The sequence below is a fragment of the Leptopilina boulardi genome, unplaced genomic scaffold (assembly GCF_019393585.1).
Source record: "Leptopilina boulardi isolate dan_hultmark-lab unplaced genomic scaffold, ZJU_Lbou_2.1 LbouV2_408, whole genome shotgun sequence".
NCBI classification, from domain to species: domain Eukaryota; kingdom Metazoa; phylum Arthropoda; class Insecta; order Hymenoptera; family Figitidae; genus Leptopilina; species Leptopilina boulardi.
The window spans coordinates 1,421,908-1,443,937 of NW_026137983.1; the positions used below are offsets into that span (position 1 = coordinate 1,421,908).

The 22,030-nt window shown below is 28.6% G+C and overlaps 1 protein-coding gene across 11 annotated transcripts in view; it reads right to left on the bottom strand.

The window, feature by feature from the left end:
- The window catches only part of LOC127289355 (RNA-binding protein Musashi homolog Rbp6), a 999,297-nt gene that overhangs the window by 276,576 nt on the left and 700,691 nt on the right, over nucleotides 1-22,030 (bottom strand). For all 11 annotated transcript variants that reach the window (XM_051317240.1, XM_051317237.1, XM_051317245.1 and 8 more), the window contains one exon: nucleotides 516-608. In XM_051317240.1, coding sequence (XP_051173197.1) covers nucleotides 516-608 — 93 coding nt within the window. The remainder of the gene's footprint in view (nucleotides 1-515; nucleotides 609-22,030) is intronic.

Consider the following 22,030-nt stretch of genomic DNA (forward strand, 5'->3'; position numbering starts at 1 on the left):
GAGATATTTAGTGATTGATGGTCATCCGAATCATCAGGTTTATCATCATAGCGTTACATACAGTGCTGCCAATTAGCCAGCCAATTCATTTAATAATTATTAGCTCGTACTGAATTGTATAATTTACGAATTCATTATTCGAAAATATTCCACAAATTAGAATTGACACTACGCTTTAATTGAATTCTCTGACATAATTATTTGTCAATGTGAAAATTTTAAATAAGAAATGTTAATTTACTTTATTGATATATTCATATTAGCATTCACATTGATTTTAACTTTCATTTTTATTTTTTATTTTTAGTGAAAAAATTTCATTAAAAGTGAAAGTGAAAGTAAAAATGAAAGTGAAAATGAAATTTATTGTCAATGTGATAATAAAAGTGAAAATGAATTTACATAATCATACTCCTCTTTGCATATGTTAATAAAAGAAAAAACTTGGAATTAAATTGTAAAATTTAAGCGATTCAAATGGTTTTTGTATGATAAAAAAATTTAAGAATGCTTACCGGTCCAAACTGTTCGAAATAGTTTTTGACGTCCTCCAGCGTCGTCGGCGCTGATAAGCCGCCGACAAATATTTTCTTTGTCCTTGTCACCATCTATAAAAGAAAAAAAAAAGAGTATTACATTTTAATAATGTAAACTAATTGTAAATAATATATGATTATAATGACAAAATAGATTTAACACTTTTTTCAAGTTACGATGTCAAAAATTTTTAAACCAGTTTTTTTAAGAAAATTCAGATTTTTTTTTTTTTTTATTGAAAATTAGGTTTTAGTTTTTACTAAATTTTTAAATTTACTAAAATATAAGAAAAATTTTATTCAATTTTGAAAAACAAATCAAAATGTTAATAATAATTTTCTTAAACTTGAAATCGTTGGCCCCTTAATAAAAAAAAAGTTTTGAATTTCAGTTTTTTGTAAATATTTATAAAAAAAAAAATAATATATATCAGACAGCAAAATGAAGTTCATAAAATAAATTTTTCAATTTACTCTGCAATAATTTCTAGTTTAAAAAAATTATAATCAGTTCTTTGATTTTGGACCTTAAATTCTGAAATTTCTGTCACTTTACACGATTGAAACTTTAAAGATTAAACATTTGAAATATATTATAATTTGAAAAAATTTCAATTTTTTTATTTTACGTTCTTTTCATCACTTTGTGTGTAACACGTAATTCATATACTGCGTAGAACATCGAATAAATTTTTTTTATTTGAAACTAGAAAAAACAAATAAATTCCAGATGTTCGGGAATGTTTCATAGGCATTTTTATCATTTCCGCGATAAAAAAAAAAAAAAAAAAAAATGTTATGTGACATTACATTGGACACGCGAGGAAGAGTGTAACGATCGTGCGCCAATGTAGTACCTATATTTCAAATACTTGTTGCATGCATTCGAAACATTAATGTAGCATGAAAAGCAAAGACTCTGGCAAAGAATTTCAACTAGCCTATTATTATTAATACAAAAAGGGACACACTTTCAACGATGAGAGAGAAAAAATTTATTAAATATCCATTAATTTAATATTCCATTGTTGTTGTCAAAAGAACACTCAAAAAACATATTTCTTTAAATCAAAGAAATTTTTCTTTGATCCAAATCACAAATTTCTTTCATTCAATGAAAATTAATCTTTGTAGCAAAGTATCTTTTTAATATTAATTTAAAAAAAAAAATTAACACCAGAATGAAAAAAAAAGAAGGAAATACATTTTACAAATTGTAACTCATCCATTCGGTTAGGTTTTATGTTACTCTCAGGACCACGGCACTTTATTGTATTGACCTCTATAAAAAATGCGTTGATTTCTGTTCTATTGTAAAAGTAGAGAGGTCGTTAAATTGAATGTGAAAGAAATCGAGTTCTGAGTATAGTTATTCCCTGGAGATCAACGTGGACTGTTGTAGCGTCTTTTATATTTTGCAAATTGCATTTCACTTTATATGAGTCTTTTGATGTCTCTTTGGCACTTTGCGAACCTCAACAAAACACATTGTCCTTGACCAGAAAATTTTAAATTTTACAGCTACCTTGTATAAATTTCAGTATCGCACGCTCGCAATGTTTTACTCTGTTTCCCTATAGTAACCGCTGACGCTCAAAATAACGGTGAAGTAAACGTGAAAAGCGATACACCTGATAAAAAACATCGCCTGAGCTTTTCAAGGGAAAAAAAAAGAAGAAAAGAAGAGAGTGAAGAAAAAAAAAAGATAGTAACATGAGAAAGATAGGATACAAAATGGAAAAAAGGAGAGTGAGAGAGAGAGAGAGAAATCATCTCAACGTTACTTTCACATCCCTCGAGCGAACCAACTTGTTTTTACGAGCGACGTACGTACTTCTCGATAGTTGGAAAAGCGAGGGTCGTATCTTGTTCAATAGCTCGCACAGAAAGGAAATTCCTCACAAGCTTCTTTTAAATTAAAGTCTTACAGATTTTTTTACATCGCTCTTTTGTCGCATGTACAAGGGAAAATATTTTTAAAGTCTTGTTTTTGCACTCACTCAGAAATCCAGTCACTTAGAAAAAAAAAAAAAAAAAAAAAAAAAAACTCTTTAAAATATCCAGAATCTTATAAATAAATTGATTATTCTTCTAAATTCTCATTTTATTAAACTTCAATTTGACCTAAATTTCAAAAATTCTTCTTAAAAATTATTTTCCAACTTTTTATCATCAATAATTCAAAAATAATCTCTAGAGAACCATAAAAAAAAAAGTTCAAAATGATTAATGAAATTTAAAAAAAAAAGGAAAAGTATAAACATTATTATGAGAATTTCTGGAATTGTAATTTAGAGAAAGAAAAAAAATATTTAATGGCCGTGTGAAGTTTTTCAGCATTAACAGGAGGCTTTTTACCGTAAAAGACGAGAGAAGGATGAAATACCCAAGAGAGGGATGTTACGCTCGAAGGAAAGTTGAGGGGTGGAGAGATGTGAAAAAAAGACATGAGATGAGCGGGTCCGAGACGCGGAAAAATGTAAGTCGGACTTGTTTTTCCCCATTCTTTTTCTTCATTCGAGTTTTCGATGTTTCTCGTTTTTTTTTTTTTTTTTATACCCTTCTGTCATTCAATGAAGAGACGTGGAAAACTATTCGTCCGGACAGAAGTTTGTTAAATAAAAGCAGACGTCCATCTTTTGCGTTCAAAATAGCATTTGACATATATATATATATATATATATATATATATATATATATATTTTTGTGAAACAAAGACGCTTTTACACACGGGTATACCGAACGCCATCTACGTTATAGTTGTAGAGCGCGCTGTATGGTCTCGAAAATTCCAATAGCTTTCCACTCTATTTAGTTTAATCAATTATTTTCTGTCAGCTTTTGTTATTTAGAGATGTACTAATTTTTTTTGATAATATCGCAGTTGCTACAGAAAGGATGAAAATTTACAAATTAAAAATTTATATTCAAAAACAATGAGAATTATTATTGAAAGTTAAAATTAATATTTAACTAAAAATAAATTTCATACTATATTAAAACATTTCAATTTTTCATTACATGAATTTATTAAATTAAATCAAAAACAAAAAAAAATATCAAATAAGTTTTCCCTTTTTATAAACTTTATAAAATTATTTTTAATTTACGGTTTTTAAATAATTTTTGAAAATTAAGACATAAATACATACAAAATAAATACAAATATAATACTAATACATAGAAACCAAAAAAAAAATTGTTTTTATTAATAATTAAAATTAATTAATTAAAATGGATAGCATTATAAATTTAAAAAAAAAACAGACAACTTCCTAATTTCAAAATTATATTTTTATTTTAGCTTAATATTTTTAAAACGTCTATAAAAATAATATATGTGACGCGATATGAAGAATGGGATCTGAAGCAAAAAAAAATATAGGTTATGTTTTTAAATGAAAATACCCAAAGAAGATCAACTCTCAATATACAAACTATTGACTTTTTTAAGTTTTTATTACATTAAAAATATTCAATATATTATATAGTTTAGTTTTTAATTGGATATTCAATAAAAATTGATTTTTATTTTAGATGAATAAAAAAAATTTTTAATCAAGGTAAAATTTTCGTAAACATAACCTATATAATGAGTTTGCTTCTTAGGTCCTTTTCTTTATATCGCGTCACATATTAGCAACAGAAAACTTAAAAATTTCTTTATATATTGCATGTAATTTAAATTTTCCCGCCAAGTTATTTTGAAATATTTCAATTTTTCATGTAAAGGCGCTCTCACACCTTTTTGGCTGCCTGCAGGTTACCATGGCAACGCATGAGAGTGAGTGCGACAGAAAATTTAAAAATTTGAATATTCAAATTTTCTGTCTCACTCACACTCGTGCGTTGCCATGGTAACCTGCAGGCAGGCAGGCAGCCAAAAAAGGTGTGAGTGCGCCATAATATTTCACGAAACGAAAATTTCATATTTTACATTCCTAGATGGCATTTACCATCAATTCTGAATTAAGAAATACTAGACAATTAATCCACAGAAAGCCTAAAGTCATCTAAAAACACAGAAAAAAAACTGTACTCAAAATGAGTACGAAATCATACTCATTTTGATATGCAGCAAAAATGATAACGCTCTTATTCATTTTGAGTTTTCAGTGAAAAAATATCAAAATGAACAACGTCAGTTTCATTTTGAGTAAATGTTTAACTATGAATTATAGATAAATAACAAATGATTATTTAATTTAAAATAGTACTAAAACAATTGTTTTTCATAAATAAACACTTTTAAACTAAAAAGACTTTAATTCTTAAAGTCAATTTATTATTATTTATAAAATAAAATAAATCAAGTTTTAGGTTAAGAAACATATGAAATGACAGGCAGTAATACCAACTGCGTTAACATGAAGTAGAGAAAGAAAGCGCTATTGTCTAAAAACCAAAAGTAATGGCGCCTTATTTAAAAAATTTAAAAGTAAAATATTGTTTACGAAACAAAATGATATTGTGTTAAATTTTTTTCACATTAATTAATAAATAAAAAAAATTTATCTTTAAAAAGTTTTAACAAATAAATTTTAATTCTTAAAATCACTGTTTTGTGATCAATAAACTAATAAAAAATTATAAATTAAATATATGTGATTGATGTAGTTTTTCTTTGGATCTATAATTTTTAGTAGAAGTTGTTCTTTTTTTAATTTGAAAAAAAATTCATCGTCAATGGACGAAAAGCTTTGCTTTTTTTGTAATAAACGAAATGATTATTTTAAAATATTATAATATTATAAAATTGAGTTTTTATTATTTAAAAATTCTTATGTATAATATATTTAAAATAAAAATAAATTTATATTATTATATAATTAAATTAACTCATAATTATTAATATTATTAATATAATATTATAATATGAATAATAATAATTATTATTATTATAAACAACTTTAATAATAATGTGATAAAATTTTTTTTCGATAGAAAATAAAAACTTTAATAATATTTTGAATATTTTAACTTTAACTGCAATGCTAATAATTTTTTTTTATTTAATATTTATAAAAAATTTTAGAGACATAAATTGTATTCTATAATTTTGGTTTATTACGTTTGAATTACTTTGTTCTTTCATCCTCAGATGGCGCACTATGAAATAGTTCACAGTTAGTACCAACATAATAGTGGTAAACAATTTTATCTAGCATAACCTGACATTTGATATTAACCAGTTTCATTTTGAGTAACGTGAAGTTTGCCGTTTACTCATTTTGATAATTTACTCAAAATGATAAGCAGCAAAAATGAGTACAGTTTTTTTCTGTTAAGAAGAAGAAGAAGAAGAAGAATCCAAAGAAAACACCTAGAGATAATGTTTTTGTTTTATTGAAAAAAATTATTTTGCAAATTAAAATTATATAATATTTAGAGAAATTCTTCTGTAAGTTATGAAGGAAAAATATCAAACTCAGTGTCACTGTATCCGACTGTAGGGAGAGATATATATTTAATGAAGAATATTCAACGGAAATTCATCTTGAGAAGTTAGCACTTGAAGATATTATTTTTTTTAATACTCTCCGTAGAATGTGGTACAAGGGAATTCATTCAAAAAGTAAAAAAAAAAAAAAAAGAGGACGAAATAGCTAAATCCGCCACAGACTGTCAGTGGGCGTATATAGTGAAATTCGTGCAATTTCGGTGATGGACCTCTCTATCTGCACATTTTCTTTAAAACGAGTAATGTAAACCTTTAACCCTCACTCACCGACTTGTAACATCAGAGAAGAAGAAGAAGAAGAAGAAGCTATACTATAAATATAAATTTCAACTTTTGCCCTCATCTCAATCAAGTCTTTGACTTTCTTCAACTTTTTCTTCAACGGTTCCTTGCAAATTCATCCTAGCGGCAGACTAATCAGCGGAGTGTATATATAAAAGTCCTGGGAATAAAAATAAAGACGAATCTTCAAAATTAAATAAATGAGAGCCACTACGTTCGTAGTCGAATTAGCTTCAGACAGAATTTTCGAGAAGAAGGGGAGAGCAGGGGATTTAAGAAAGAGAAAAAAAATGGAGTAACTGTTTCTCTAGGGGATTGCCAGACATGCAGCCAAGGGGTTTTACTTATTCGGATGAGTTCCTCTCACGATTCCCTGAATCCAGGCGAGAAATTCATCTCTTTCTCTGTTTTTTAAGAAATTGGAGCTCCAAACGATATCCTCCTAAGGGAACAGCGCCAGAAGCTAGGACGAATCTCATTATCCTCGATTCACAGTAATTGGTATTGTCAAATGGTGAACTTTCAATTTTACAATTTTGCTTATTTGTCCGATTAAAATTTCACTTATTGAAAAATACATTATTTTCAATTTCGTGTAGAAAATAGAGAACTAAAATTTTTGTAAATAAAATTGATTTATAGGCAAAATATTTGAAACGATTTTGTTCTATATAAAGTGAATTTATAGACAATCATGCGCTTTAAGTCACGAATGGTTCCTTCGACCACTGTCTGAAAGCCTCCTCTTGATAGCTCCGATACAATTTAGATACGAGCTGTTTTTCATCATGACAGAATCTTTCTGTTCAGTTTATCCCTCGTTTGATCTTGTATAGCAGTGCTATCGTGATAAAAATCAACAGTCTTCAAATATTCATTTACCCTGAAGCTCAAAATAGATGAAAATCTTTTGGCAATTCATTTAAAAGCATTTTATATATAAAGAAGGAGAAGAAGAAGAAAAAAATAACTACGACACAATATATGCCAAACGGTAGGTATTAGAGGTAAATTATTTTTCATGAAGATTATAAAATACTCTTTTTTTTTCAAATGTCACAAATTCTGTGATATAAAACTAATAACGAAAAATGATACTTTTAACTGGCATTTTCAATTTACAAAGCTGTTTTTTTTTCTATAATCACCAGTTTAAAAGATAGAGTGGAATTGAATTCTTTTGTGACTTATCAATAAAGCCATATTTCAGGCTATTTTCCACTCGGTCAGTTCAGCAATAAAAGCGACACCCACGGATGGATTGCGGTTTAATGGAGGAGTTCAGAATAAGAGGGGTAAAAAAAAATTGCTTAGTCGTTAGCCAGGGGGAAATTATAGCGCAGAATGTTCAAGATTGTATAATTATTTAAGTGTTTCAGTTATCAATAAATTTTTGTTTGATGATTTTTTTTTGGGAAAACAATTGTTCAAGAATTTTTTTTTTAAAGTTTTAAAAAGAAATTAAAAAAAATTATTAAGAACGCATCAGTTTGGGGTTTGTTTTTTGCAATTATTGTTCAGATAACTAATATAGGAAGCTGAAAAAAAAAATTGTTGGAAATTTCAGTCAACTGAAGAAAATCAAGTTAAATGTAGAGGACGATAAGAGTAAAATGGTTATCATCGAGCAGGTGAGGAGTTACTCTTTAGTGCTCGTTGCTCCTTCTTTCTTCTTTCCTCACTTCCTGAAACCTCAACTACTAACATTTTTTACGACGTCCTTCTGATTTCTATCTACAACGAGGCAAAATTATGTCGCACATTTTTATCTCCTTTTTCCTTTTATTCTCTCTCCTTCTCAACTATATTTCAACGTGATTATTTGACTTTTAAGAACTCATCGAATTTCTTTTTCTACCCTCTTGGGAACATACAATTTTATTCTTTTCATGTAAGGGAATTTAGCAAAAAAAATTTCAGATATAAAAATGTTTTTAGAAAAATTTCCACACCAAATTGGTCTGATGTCAATGCAGCTCTTATAATATTCTTAAAAAATACGAACTATTTTTTTTTTTAAGTTTCGAATGTATCAATAACAAAAAATAATAACAGATTATTTTCATCTATAATTTATATGATCAACAAAAAGTAATTTGTAAAAGAAAATTTTAAGAATTCAACCACATATTCGTTGTAAAAAATTTCCCATATATATAAAAAATTATATACACGTCATTCGGAACATTAGAGGCGAAACGTTGAACTACAAGTCGTAAAGAATTTACTGCCGTAGAAAAATGCAGGTTAAATTCCAATGTGCTGCGAGAATTTCTGAAGATATTCTTCGACCTAAAACCAAGAAAATATAATGGTGTCATGGAACCTCATAAAAGTCCTTTAATCTTCAGTTTTATACGCACGTGTCTATAGAGTATATCAGAACACGGCAGCAGAAGGAGAGAAAAGAAATGAAAGTGTCTATGATGAAGATAGTTTGCCATCCAAGTGCATAAACGTTGTTACACGAACGTGATCCTAATAAGACACGTGTGTGTGTGTGTGTGTGTGGGTCAGGACTGGACAGTGCGATAGGGAACCCACCGAGCTTCTGGCCAGCCTAGACCGTCTTAATGCTTCTTTACTGATAACCCTTGCTCTTTCCCTTCATGCAGCAACCACAAGAGCTTCCTAGCTCCTTTTCGCTATTTATGGGCAGCAACTTAACTTGCGAAATGTCGGAAGTCTTGAGAAATTGGTCCAGGTCAACTACAGTCGCTCCTGCTCCAATGAAGATAGGAGACCTTCTCTATTTTTTGCCTTTCTCCCTCCTCTTTATTCTCGTAATTTTTTTTTTTTATAAAATATCATTTAAAGTAGTTTTCTATTTAAAAGTATGCTTTTAGTAGCAATTTTTAGTTTTTATTTCAGATTGATCTGAAATCAATTTCATTTTATTAATTAATTTTATTACAAAGTTAATAAAAAAAAAAAAAAAAAAAAAACAGTATCTTCATTAAATTATATAATAAAAATTCAATTGTTTTGAATACAATTATAATGCAACTTTGGGTCGTCGCATTTTCGAAAACAATATTCAAAGTACGTAGATATATCTAAAAGTTTGAAAATAAATCTACGTTGGATGTAATTACGTGCGAAGTAGATTCAACAAAGTCTTTTTAAAGATCCCATAAATTTCAGGTGAAACGTTCATTTAATTTTTGAAAGTTGTTGATCCATCTTTGCTCTCTTATCTCGAATCCTTTGCGGGATATATATATATATATATATATATATATATATATATATGTTCACTCATTGTCACTAGCGTGACTTAAATTGTTTGAGTTGAGACTTTACTGGATTACTATATGAAATCCTTTACTCAACCCCTCTATTCTCGTTTTTTACCTAAACGCCTGCTAAAATTTTTTAACGTGCATCATCAAAATATTTATCGCGTAAATTAAAAAAATTTTCAAACCAATCTCCTATGTAATTCACTCATTTTCAATTATTGCATTATATTATTTTTTCAAAACATTTTTCATTTATTATTGAAATTTTATAAAAGAAAAAAAGTGAATGTTATTAATTTAAAGCATACACAACATTTTTTCGAAAATCGGAAATTTCAAAATGAAAGAATTGGAGCGGAAACAGTAGTTTATCGATTTTACAATAAAACTGGAAAACTGCGCACTTTTTTTTTTTTTTTTTTTTTTTTGAGACGTAAAAGTCTTTTACCAGAATGCTTTTATCTTTTTGAAGAATTTAGAGAAATGACTTGGACATTTTTCAACTTAGTTTTCCATCTGAGCGTCGAACGAATGACGACGAACGTTCGTGACTGCTTTTAACGCAAGATGAAAGCGTCAAACTCTAAGCGTATATACATATATATATATATATGTATGCTGCTCCGACTTTGCCTTTCATTTTTATGCTTCCTTTGATCTGCATTATCACAAGTGGCGCTAGGATGCTTTTTATTTTGGGCATTAAAAATATTAGTCGGCTTTCAAAGTCATCAATACATGCATATATATATATATATATATATATATATATATATATATATATATATATATATATATATATATATATATATATATATATATATATATATATATATATATATATATATATATATATATATCTCTCAAGTCAAAATTTTAGTAATTTGGAAATTTTCTTCATACTTCTTATAAACTGTACCAAAATCACTAGAATAAAGTACCCGAGGCGAAATTTGAATCCTCTTTAGCTCCCCTTAGAACCTGAATAGGCCCTATTTTGGATCTTGTAGACTCTTCTAGACCCTCCTTTGAATCCAAACTTGGAAGAAAAGAAAAGAGAGTCTTGTTCGATTAAAAAAGTACAAAAAAATACTCTTTTAATTTATTTTGATTAAAGCAAAATGAATTTTTTTTTTTCACACAATTTTTCTTTAATTACCCTTTAAAAACTGGAATTAACATAATATTTTGAAGCGTTTTCAAAAAATTAATAGAATTAGAGCAATTTCAAAATTTTCAATATTTTAATCAATTTTTATACCCTACTTTGAATCCAAACGTGGAAGAAAGAAAAATTTGCGACTAGTTGAGGAAGCTAAAGAGGGTCTGTTTAACCCTAATTTACTCCTTGTAAAGTAGGCCTTAAATTTCGCCTCGGATAATAAAGTGAAATATGTTTGTAGATTGGTATCATAGAGTAGTATAAGGTGACCGAACGACGTACATTGAAAGTGGCCCAAAATTTTGGTAACCTCTTAGTGTCATGAAAATACGGAATGGAACACAAGCCCTCTCGTGGAAAGTGTGTAAACAGTGGGAAAAAATTAGAAGTACGTTGAACATAACCTAAAAATACATTGATCATTATTTTTAAAACTTTTACATAATGGCTAACTGTCCAGCTGAGTTTAACACAATCAGTGGCGCTAGTGTTCCATTCCGTATTTTCAAAGCGGTTACCAAAATTTGGTCCACTTTTAACGCAGATTTAACATGATCGTTCGGTCTCCTTATACTACTCCATGATTGATATGGCGTACGATCAGATCTTCTCCGAAGTGACAATCCGAAAATCATGATCGTAAATTTATTTATTTTTATTTATCGTATTGTAACATAGTCACAGTCTTTCCCTTATATACTATAGTTTCCCTTATTCTGTTCATCGTATGTCGCTATAGTCTATTCCGCTTTGACTTGGTTCCTCTCATTATATTTAAATTCAATTGCTTTGCGTCTGTCTTCCGGATCGGTCGTCTCTATTACGCGTTAAGAGTGTTGGAGAGATCGTTATAAACAATTTTTAAACAAAAGTAATCGCAGTGGTTTAGTGCTGTGCACTGGTTACCTGTTTCTCTGTTATTAATTTGGATTAGGTGATATCAGTTGTAAGTTGAATAATTAATAATAATTTATGTGAATGTCTAAACAAAATTAAAAATTTATACTTTCCTCGAAATTCAATCCTTTTCCTTTATTCCTTTAATAGTTTATTTATTGGTAAAGCAACAAATATTATAGTATTCGGATGGCGTCATCGTGGATTAACTGTATTAAAGGACGGAGAATAATAACTAAAAATTTAATGAATGTACAAATTGATTATATTGATTGTTTGTTGTTCCTATAGTTATATCAAATGTTTCAAAAAATTTAAATATAATTTAAATAATTTTTGTTTTTAAAATATTCTTCTAAATTAAAATAATCGTTATACAAATGTGTAAAAAAAAATGTTTATTTTATCCGTAATGGAATTAGGTGGATGAAAAAAATAAGCCAAGTAAATTTCGAAAATTACATTTGCAAGGAAATGCTACAGGTATATATATATATATATAGGTGGGTAGAACATAACCGAAATGACCGTAATCTACACCCAGTGTTTGCATGTTCAGGTGTTTGCTTGACGACATAGAGGTAGGGTAGCATGAGTATGTGAGAGCCATTGTGAAGGCTATTCAAGATCATAAGCAGCCGTTAGTATTCTCATAGAAGTAGATTGATTATTTGCACAGACATTGTGTGTTTTCAAAAAAAAAAAATATTTCCAAGTATAATTGATATAATCTTGATATGTAGTTTATTCCACTTTATTTATTTAACTTTAATCAATTAATTTTTTGATTTCTGAAAATTAGTGCACTAATTCTTTCAAGATAAACGTCTATTTGAGAATTTGTAATTTAGTTTATAATGTAACGAATTCTTGATAAATTTAATAATATATATAATTTTTTTGATTTATAAATTTAAAAAAAAAATTTTTTTTTTTTTCATTACAGCAATGAAAAATGATGAAAGATTTATTAAATTACTTTATTTTTTGACACAGAATGTATACAGAACCTTTTGTTTGTCAAGGTAAAGATTGAAATTCCCTTGAATGGTTGTCATCAGGGAGACTATAACCAGATTTGCGTGCTGATATTATTTTATACCCCTATAAACAGTATTTCACGTATTATATTTATGTAATGCAATATGTGGTCGAATAGGGGCTAGATTTCAACATTGAACTTGCATGTTCTGTAGGCAGAGTAACGAGGGATTAATTAACGAATCGTACTTTGAAATTGCTACTCTCGCATGAACATATGCATTAGCAGTTACCTCTCTCGTATAATGAGTCTAGTATCCATTTAATATTCTAGTATTTTTAATCATTCAATCTTCCATTCATGCACTCGTTTCATTTATCAGTCAAAACAATCTTTTTACAATATTCACATAAAGCTTACGTTTTGCCTCTCTTTTTTTATAAATATATATATATATATATATATAGAATTGAAGAAATATCATTTTACTTATGCGTCTTTTAATGCAATTCTTTTGCATACTGATGAGAATTAAATAAAAGAGGCTTTAACAATAATCTTCTTTTACGATGGAACAAAAATTTTCCAAGAGTTGGAGAAAAAGATATCTCCCTTTTTTTTTTTTATCTTGAACAAAGGAAATGAGAAACTATTTTGAGAAAAAAAAATTGGCATTCATATTTCAATGACGTAATTACATAAAAATTTTAACTTATTAGCATGAATGGAACAAAGGAAGGAAAAATATATGAAAGTTATAAAACTAGGAAAAAAAAGAGTGAAAAAGAAGAAAAAGTCAGGATTATAAATTTAGAGTTGTTCATAAATTCATAGCTGCGTGTGCACATTCTCAGCACCTGTTGAAAAGTCTCTTTAATGTACGTTTTATATATAAATACCTTATGCACATACACATACACACTGGTCAAATAATAGCGACACTTTGCGTTAAGTACCGAAAAGTACGCCCGAGACATTTATTTAGGGACAGCATCGGGTGGCAATTATCGCAAACACTGTTATCCGAAAACGATTAAGGCCTCGGCATCAGCACGCGATTTTATCTCGCACCCAGTAATAGTCGATATTTCGCTTTATATCAACACAATCTATCCGGTTTTAGTGTACACATATATTTACGGATTTTCACGTTTTTTTTTTTTTTTTTTTTTTTTTTTGTTTGTTTGTTACATTATTCTCAACGTGTTTATTTACATGTGAGATATGAATTTTCGCTATTAAAATGTATAATTAAAAGACATGATATAACATAGGCTTTTGTAAAAGATCAAATAAATTGAATAAATAATTACACAAATTTTCTTCCTTTTTTAATGTAAAACATTTTCAGCGAATGACCACTTACTGTATATAAGATTTGGTAAAATCTCAAATTCATCTCATTTTATAAAATGCGCAAAAGTGTTATTTTCACAATTTGTCAAGTGATTATTAATAACGTTGTTTATAAAATTCCATGTCAATGTCGTGCCTGCCGACAAAATTTTGCGACCTACTTCAGAACCTATACTTTTTCGAAGTATTTTGTTTTACTGAATCCGAATCTGACCTCAAAATTGACCCAGCACGTCAGGTTTTCGAGATATTCTATAATCTAAAAGTGCAGAAAAGAGGTTTTTTTTTGCTATATTAACATATAATTTTTTTCAAAAAAAAAGATTGTTACAGCATCTGAAAGTACTATTCTTACCCTTCAAAATGCATTTTGAAACTTTATAAAAATATCTTTATTTGCCTCTGAGTTATCGTCATTTGAATTTTCTGAAGCATTATCTGATACACAAATATTGAAACATTTACCACTCAGAAAATTCAAATGACGATAACTTAGAGGTAAATAAAGATTTTTTAACCAAAATACATTTTAAAGGGTAAGAATAGTACTTTCAGATGCTGTAACGACATTTTTGAAAAAAAATTAATATGATGTTATACACAACATCAAATATGGCCAAAAATTGTCTTTTCTGCACTTTTGGGTTAGAATATTTCGAAAACCTGACGTCAATTCTAAGTTCAGATTCGGATTCAAAATGCTTTGCAGAAGTATAGTCTGGTTCTTGATTCTGCAGTAGGCCAAAATTTTGTCGGCCTGTATTATATTAAATAAAGAATTTATCAACATAAAAGAGACTGCAGATTAAATAACAGAAGTACATACTGCTTTAGTTATTCATGCACATGATCAAGATCACGATAATAATTCAATTAATAAAAAACTGATTTAACAGGACTTTTTAACTTTATTAAATTAAATGTTAATATCCATTAAAATACACATGTTTTGTAGAGGGTGTGATCGGCTCATAGCACATTATTTGAATTATGCTGAGTGCCAAAAAATCACTTCCTTCTGGGGAAAATAAAAATCTTTTTCAAATGTTAATTATGAAGAAAGAAATTCACATTAGTGAGTTTAAGAGTTATATTTGTCATATAAATCTGAAGAGACCTGATGTTCTAAACTCATGTTTTAATGATTTTAAAAATAAAATTGTTTGTCCCATACATAAGTTTATTCCCCAATTTTACTTAAATTTAAAAACAAATTAAAATTTTCTTGGAAAATTTAATTCATAAACTGAATATATATATTGTATAAAATTTCGAAGAGAAGATATGATCGAAAGACAGAAACAAAGAGATTAAGTTTTAAACGTTTTTCAAGTTAACATATACAACAACGTCGAAACGACTTGTAAATTCAAATCAGTTTCGAAAGCATGAAACGCTTTTCAGAGAGAGAGAGAGAGAGAGAGAGACCTTGCGAAAATCAGATAGAGGTTCGAGAAAGATTTTGCGAAAGAGAAAAGAAGTGTTGAAAAAGCGAGAAAACTCAAGGCTCCGAGAGTTTGGGGAGAGTTGCTGTGACGATAGTGGAGGGGGTTGTTTTCAAGGGATGAGAGAAGCATCGGTTCGAGTAGGGCGAGATTTGGGACGACGAAGCATCGAGAAGAGAGGGTGGTGTGGAGGGTGAAGGAATGGCAATGTCTGTATAGAGGAGTTAACCTACTTTTGCATTTCGGCCGTTTGTCAGGGACTTGTATCTGAATTTCTCGACTCTCCGACGATTTTAAGTCCGAGAGAGAGAGAGAGAGAGAGAGAGAGAAACTACAAGCAGTGCGCTTTGTGGATTTAAAAGCGTTTCGATGTAAACAGACAAGATCTCCAATTCGAACTCCAATTCTAATTCTAATTCATTCAACGGTCCTTTATAAATCTTTCATTCCCGTTCTCGTCGTCGTTCAAAGCTTCAATTTATTTTTCAAAACGACTCCCAAACTATATACATACATATATACACAAATCAAGTGTTTTTTCTCTGAAAGTCATTATAGTTGAAAAAAAAAAATGTTTCTTTATCATAAAAAACAGTAGAAACAATAATTCCAAAAATATTTGAAGCAAAAAAATATAACTAAATTAAAATCTATTTATAATCAAATGAGTTTTATTTCGATACGAATCTCTGAAAAAATTAGTTCATATATTTGATATTTCAACGTCAAAGAGCTGAATAAAATAAAAAGTCAATATGAATAAAAATAGTTTTTTTTTTATATATATATATATATATATATATATATGTCAATCTTTCTCTTTCATGCGCATATTTTTAAATATACAATCGAATGCTAAATCCGTTTATATCGATTTTGGACATTTTAATGTCGAGAGATTAAAATATATGCGTTGGGATTTTGAGGAATTTATAATCGAAAAGACTTGTCATTCAAATCACAATGTGGAAATTGCGTATTGTGATGTCTCTGATACAGGCGAATGGCGCGTGGTAACGGTTTTCAAAACGAAATTGGTCATTAAATGGTGCGTGAAAAATCGTGGAACACAGAGAGAGAGAGAACCTATCTGGAATATCGATTAGCCCCGCTTATTTTCCCAATCGATACACACACCGGACTATATGCAAGTTTCAAATGTATAGGAAACTCCTCAACAAGTCAAAATGAAACTTTCCAATAGAGGGCCCACAATATACGAAAGTAACATTAAATAGAATTTTAGTATTCAAGTGTATATATATATATATACAATGTTCCAAGAGAGTTTATTGATGAAACTTCTTTATGACCAATAACTCCATCATCAGAGTTTGAGGCGTCGCTCTTAAATCAAGTCACTCAAATTTTAGAGATGCTATATACAAACGAAAAAAATTGCTCCTGACCCAGATCTACTGGACCATGATATGGCACGTGGATGTAATAGATCAAGTAGAAATAAGATTATACGCCGCACCCTATATATTACAGTGTTGGAAAATTTATGAAAGAAAAGAAATCTGCCGGAAAAAAAAGTATGCCACTCAATCAATAGTTTAATATTTTTCTTCAACTTCCCAAAAAAAAAAAAAAAATAATCAATTATTATCAATTTGTGTATTATATTTATATATAAATATTAAAACTTTTTATTTCAAAGATTCGAGTTTCATTGTAAAGAAAAAAAAATGGTTTTATTATGAAGATAAATCGTAATTTTATTAATTTCATGCTAACATTTCATATATTATATTTAATCCCCGTTTTTTTATAATCGTAAAAATAATTTAATACAAAAGCTTTATTATAGTGATTTTAGCGTGTATAAAAACAATAGAAAAATAATAATTGGAAATTTATTATACTAATATCCTTCCTAGTTTTAAGAAGTCGTAAAAAAAAGGAAAATATAGAAAAGTTTTCAATATAGAAAAAAAAATACTAATGACTAACAAATACCGTAATGAAAAATTCATTAATAACTATTTTTCCTACATTATTTTATTTTCGTATATATATATATATATATATATATATATATATATATATATATATATATATACAACTATCAAAATCTCATTATAAGAATCTCCATCAGTTTTAGCTTCATAATTTATTTTCTCTATTTACAAAAAACATAAGGGAGAAATTCAAAAAAACAAAATTTGAAATAATGAATTTTTTTCCCCTTTTCTAAATTAAAAATTTTTGACATAAACAAAACTATTTTTAAATACAAGTTATTTTTTTTTATCTAAATCCTATATCACATTATGATTTTCATATAAATTAAAAAATTATTTTTTAATTATTAAATTAAAAGCACAAATATTTGCTTATGCGTCCATGTGAAATAATTTGAAAATTATTTTAAATAAATAAACATTGTAATTATTCTATATATTTGTAAATTAAATGAGTCGTATGGGATGTGATAATGAATAAAATAATAAATATATTATTCGGTGATAAATATAATAAATAAACATTTTAAATGGTAATAATCTGAATATTTGAAATATGAAAATAAAAATAAAAGTACTTTTAAAATAAAGCAAAAAAAAAAAAAAAAAAAAAAAATCTTAATTTAAATTATCACATATCCCTCTGTTTTAACATCTAGCATCTACCATTATTGATTTGCATATGACGTCATATGCGCTATATAGAACTCATAATGGAAATATGACAAATTTTTCGATACCTCATTCATCAAAATCCATCAAGCTGTTTACAATCTACGTAAAAACGAAGTATAGTTCATGCATAACAACGAACAACATTATCTATATTTTCATAGTAATAATTGTTATTTAACAACTCGTTTTTAATTCTATTAATTTGTGTTTTATTTTTGAAATAATGTTGTCTCATAGCAAATAGAAATAGTTGGAAATAATTCCTAATTATTCTTAAATAAATATCCAAATGATTGTAGTAGTTTTAGTTATTTTGGAATGCATTAAAATAATACAATTTAAAAACAATTATAACTTAAAGTTTAATTATAAAAATAAAGTAAATTTTTTTTTTTTTTTATCATTTTTAATTTATTTTATTATAATTATTTATATTTAATTTACATAAAAGTTAAAATTACTCGTGTGCACATAATATTATTTCTTTTATATCTAAATTAGTTTTTGTTTTTTATTCTCTATAATTATGATATATAATAATTTTGTTAACATTTAATAATTTATAAATTTGCAATATTTAACAATTAAAATGATATTCAATATTTTCAATAATTAATCCAATTTTTCAAAATTGAAAATAATTTAATTTCAATGATTTTTGATAAAATTTTTTAATAAGAAAAAAAAAATCTCTCACTGGACCAAATAATCATTATATATATATAGAGACTTCATTAACTCACTTAATGAAAATAGTTATTCATTATAATAGGATTAGTCGCTTGCAATTAATTTAATTATATATTCCCTGCGTGAATTCAATTTACAGATATAAATGTAATCATTATAGGAATAATTGCAATATTCAATGTGTAAAATTTCCAAAAATTTGAAAGTGTGAGAAATTTTAAATAATCAATCAAACAGTTTTCATTGTAATTTGAAAGAAAAATATAATAAATATAAATTGAAGTTTCACCGGTAATTAGGTCATTATTATATAGCTGTGAATATATATATATGTATATCAAACAAAATTCATCATTCATATTTACATGTTTTCCGCAATGCAACTGGTGCCAAAGGCAACTAGAAACGAAAATTAATAACTAATTATCACTTTGCAAAAACAAGTTTTCCATTTTTCTCTCTCAAAAAAAAAGAATAATAATTAACAATGTTACAGGAATCACTAATTATTATCATTTCAAGAAGAACAAATTCCGTGAAATTCTAGTTAACAAGACAAATTTTCAAGAATATAATTTTCATAATTGTTACTATTTTATTAATTAGTTATTAGTCGAAACACATTAATTAAATACTTATTCAAATTTTTATAATACTGAACATTTATTTAAATTTAAATCCTAACATTTTTTTTACATTTTTGAAATAATTTTTTAAATTTAAATAATTAAAAGTAATTTCGAAAACAATGAGATGAATCAAATTGTATTCATCTATAATTTCTTATTGTAAATTTTTGATCAATTTTCTTCTACATTAAAAATTGTTTTAAATCGAAGGAAAAAAATGTAATGTCTTTTAAAATTTTTCGATTAGTAATAAGAAAGTACACTCTATATGATTTCGTTTGTTATGCTTTTAACGAGGAGTATATGTAACAGATTGTACTCTCTAAAAGAGGTTAAAGCTTGTGTTGAACAAAACTCATAAAAAAAAGCTGTATCTAGTTGATGTTGACCTTAGGGTAACAGGTTTCCAGATAACACGGAATGCAGACGAATGAGCTTTAAAAGCTTTCCAAAAAAAAAGTACACCACTGTTTTTTTTTTTATTTGTTTCACGAACAGAAAACATGTTTCATTGATTATTATACTTTTTTTTTCATTGCCACAGCAAAGAACTAAAAAATTTTTTCTTCTATTATTTTAAAAGAAAATTCCTTTAATATTATGCAATATATTAAAATAGTTAATTTTAAATTTGCCAATTTTTTTTCTTTTAAGGAAATTAATATGTTTTTCAGCTACTATTTCCAATAATTAAGATTACATTAAAAAAGAATAAAAAAAAAAAAAAAGTATAGAATTTTTCTCTAGGAAATTCGGGCCATTTAGTAGAAAAATTGCATTGGAACGATTATAGTCAGAAATATTGTCCAGCCAAGAACATTAAATCTTTTTCTATATGCGACAAGAAACTTCCCTCTCGACATTTCTAGAGCACACATAAAGAATTCTCTTGTTGACTGTGTTATTCAAGTAACTGTCGTGAAAAATAAAAGAATATATATATCCTGCGCGAAAAAGAACCATGACTAGTTTATCACACCATTAACTTGCTTATCGACGATAATTTTCCAATCACTTGAAAAATAATAATTTTTCCAAAAAAAAATGTTTGTTTCTGTAATCATTAAATATAAATCCAATTCTTTTTTTTTTTTTTTTTGATGAAAAAAAAACACACAAAGCCAAAATCCTAGTTTTCTCAAAAACGGAGCACACATCCGGGGGGAATCACACCCACACAACTGTATTAACTCGGTCACAAAGCGTTGGCGTAAAATATCGATACCAATAATGATTTTGTACACGGGAGGAAGAGAGAGAGAGAGAGAGAGAGAGAAAGAGAGGAAGTAAATTTTGAAACATCAATAAGAAGTGTACCTTCTCAGAGGTGATAAGCGGTGTGATGTACGTGGTGACTGCCGTCTTGTACACTTTTAGGGTGACTAGTAATGAAATTCTCCCGCGACCTTAGTACAGATCCAGGTAGTTCGTTAATCCTTGTTGTTGTTGTTTTTTTTTTTTTTTTTTTTGGAAGCACGCACGCGGCGATTGGCTTCCGGTCACGCGTACCAGAGGTACCTGTTGGCTCCCAACTGACAAAATCACACAGAATCCCGGAAGTCGTCACAAAAAATATCCCGCCGTTCACTTGATTGAAACACCCGTCGGCACCTACGGTAATGATGATCAACACAGATTTAAGGGAAAGGGGGAAATATGCACGACGCGTTAAACCGGTTCCAGGCACAACCGATTCCAGTGATGGAAAAAGTCCGACGGAATGTCGGACGTACGCGCGGAACTAATTTTCTTTTTTTTTGTTTAGGTTACGCAACTGTCGGTCGCGATTTATGGACTGATAGATCTTAAAGGGGTGTTTTTTTTTTTTTTCTTTTCTTTGGTGTGGTGAAAACTTTTTCCGAATAATGCTACACGCTGTGGCGCCGAGAACGGAATGGGGCGACCGTGGAGTCCCGGGCAGTGGAGCCGTAGCGAGGGGAGGTGGTGATCTGCTCTGGTGGGGTGCCCTACGAATAGAGAGGGGGGAGGTGAGTTGGTTTTCCTACTATAGCAATTGCTACCCCTCTTGTGGAGACGCAAGCGCGTTGACGACTCTCAAGCGCAGGGGTTACATCGCGACAGGCGATTCAGCCCCAGCATCGACCGACGCGCTGCGCCGACCCAACGAGAATACTTAATGCCAGCGGAGCTACCTGACTGCCTGCGCCACGCTCGCTTGACGGTAGAATAAGAGAAGTCAAGACTGAGAGAGAAAGAGAGAGAGAGAGAGAGAGAGAGAGAAGGGTAAGTGGGAACCACAAGAGAAGGAGGAGGGATCCTCACACAAACTGATAGCCAAAGAATGAGGCGAGTCAAGTTTAGAAGAGGGTGAGAAAGAAGCAGACTGATTTTCGGTGGCTACTTGTTACACTTGAATCTATATAAGTAAACATTTTTGCCTCGAGAATTTTAAAGAGATAATTTTTACTAAACGAAAAAGTTAATACTTCTTATTCACTTGGTGCTGAGCTGTAATAAAATTAGCTAAAACCGTTATTTTAAACATAGTAATAATAATAAAAGAAAAAAATTTCCATTATTATCCCTCACAGCACCGGATATTTAAGGATATCCCTAGGACATCCTGGGGATATCCATTGCCTTGCAGCGGTTTGGATATCCCAGGATGTCCGAGGGATATCCAAACCGCCACAAGCAAATGGATATCCTTAAATATACGGTGCTGTGGGGGATGAAAAAGAGGAT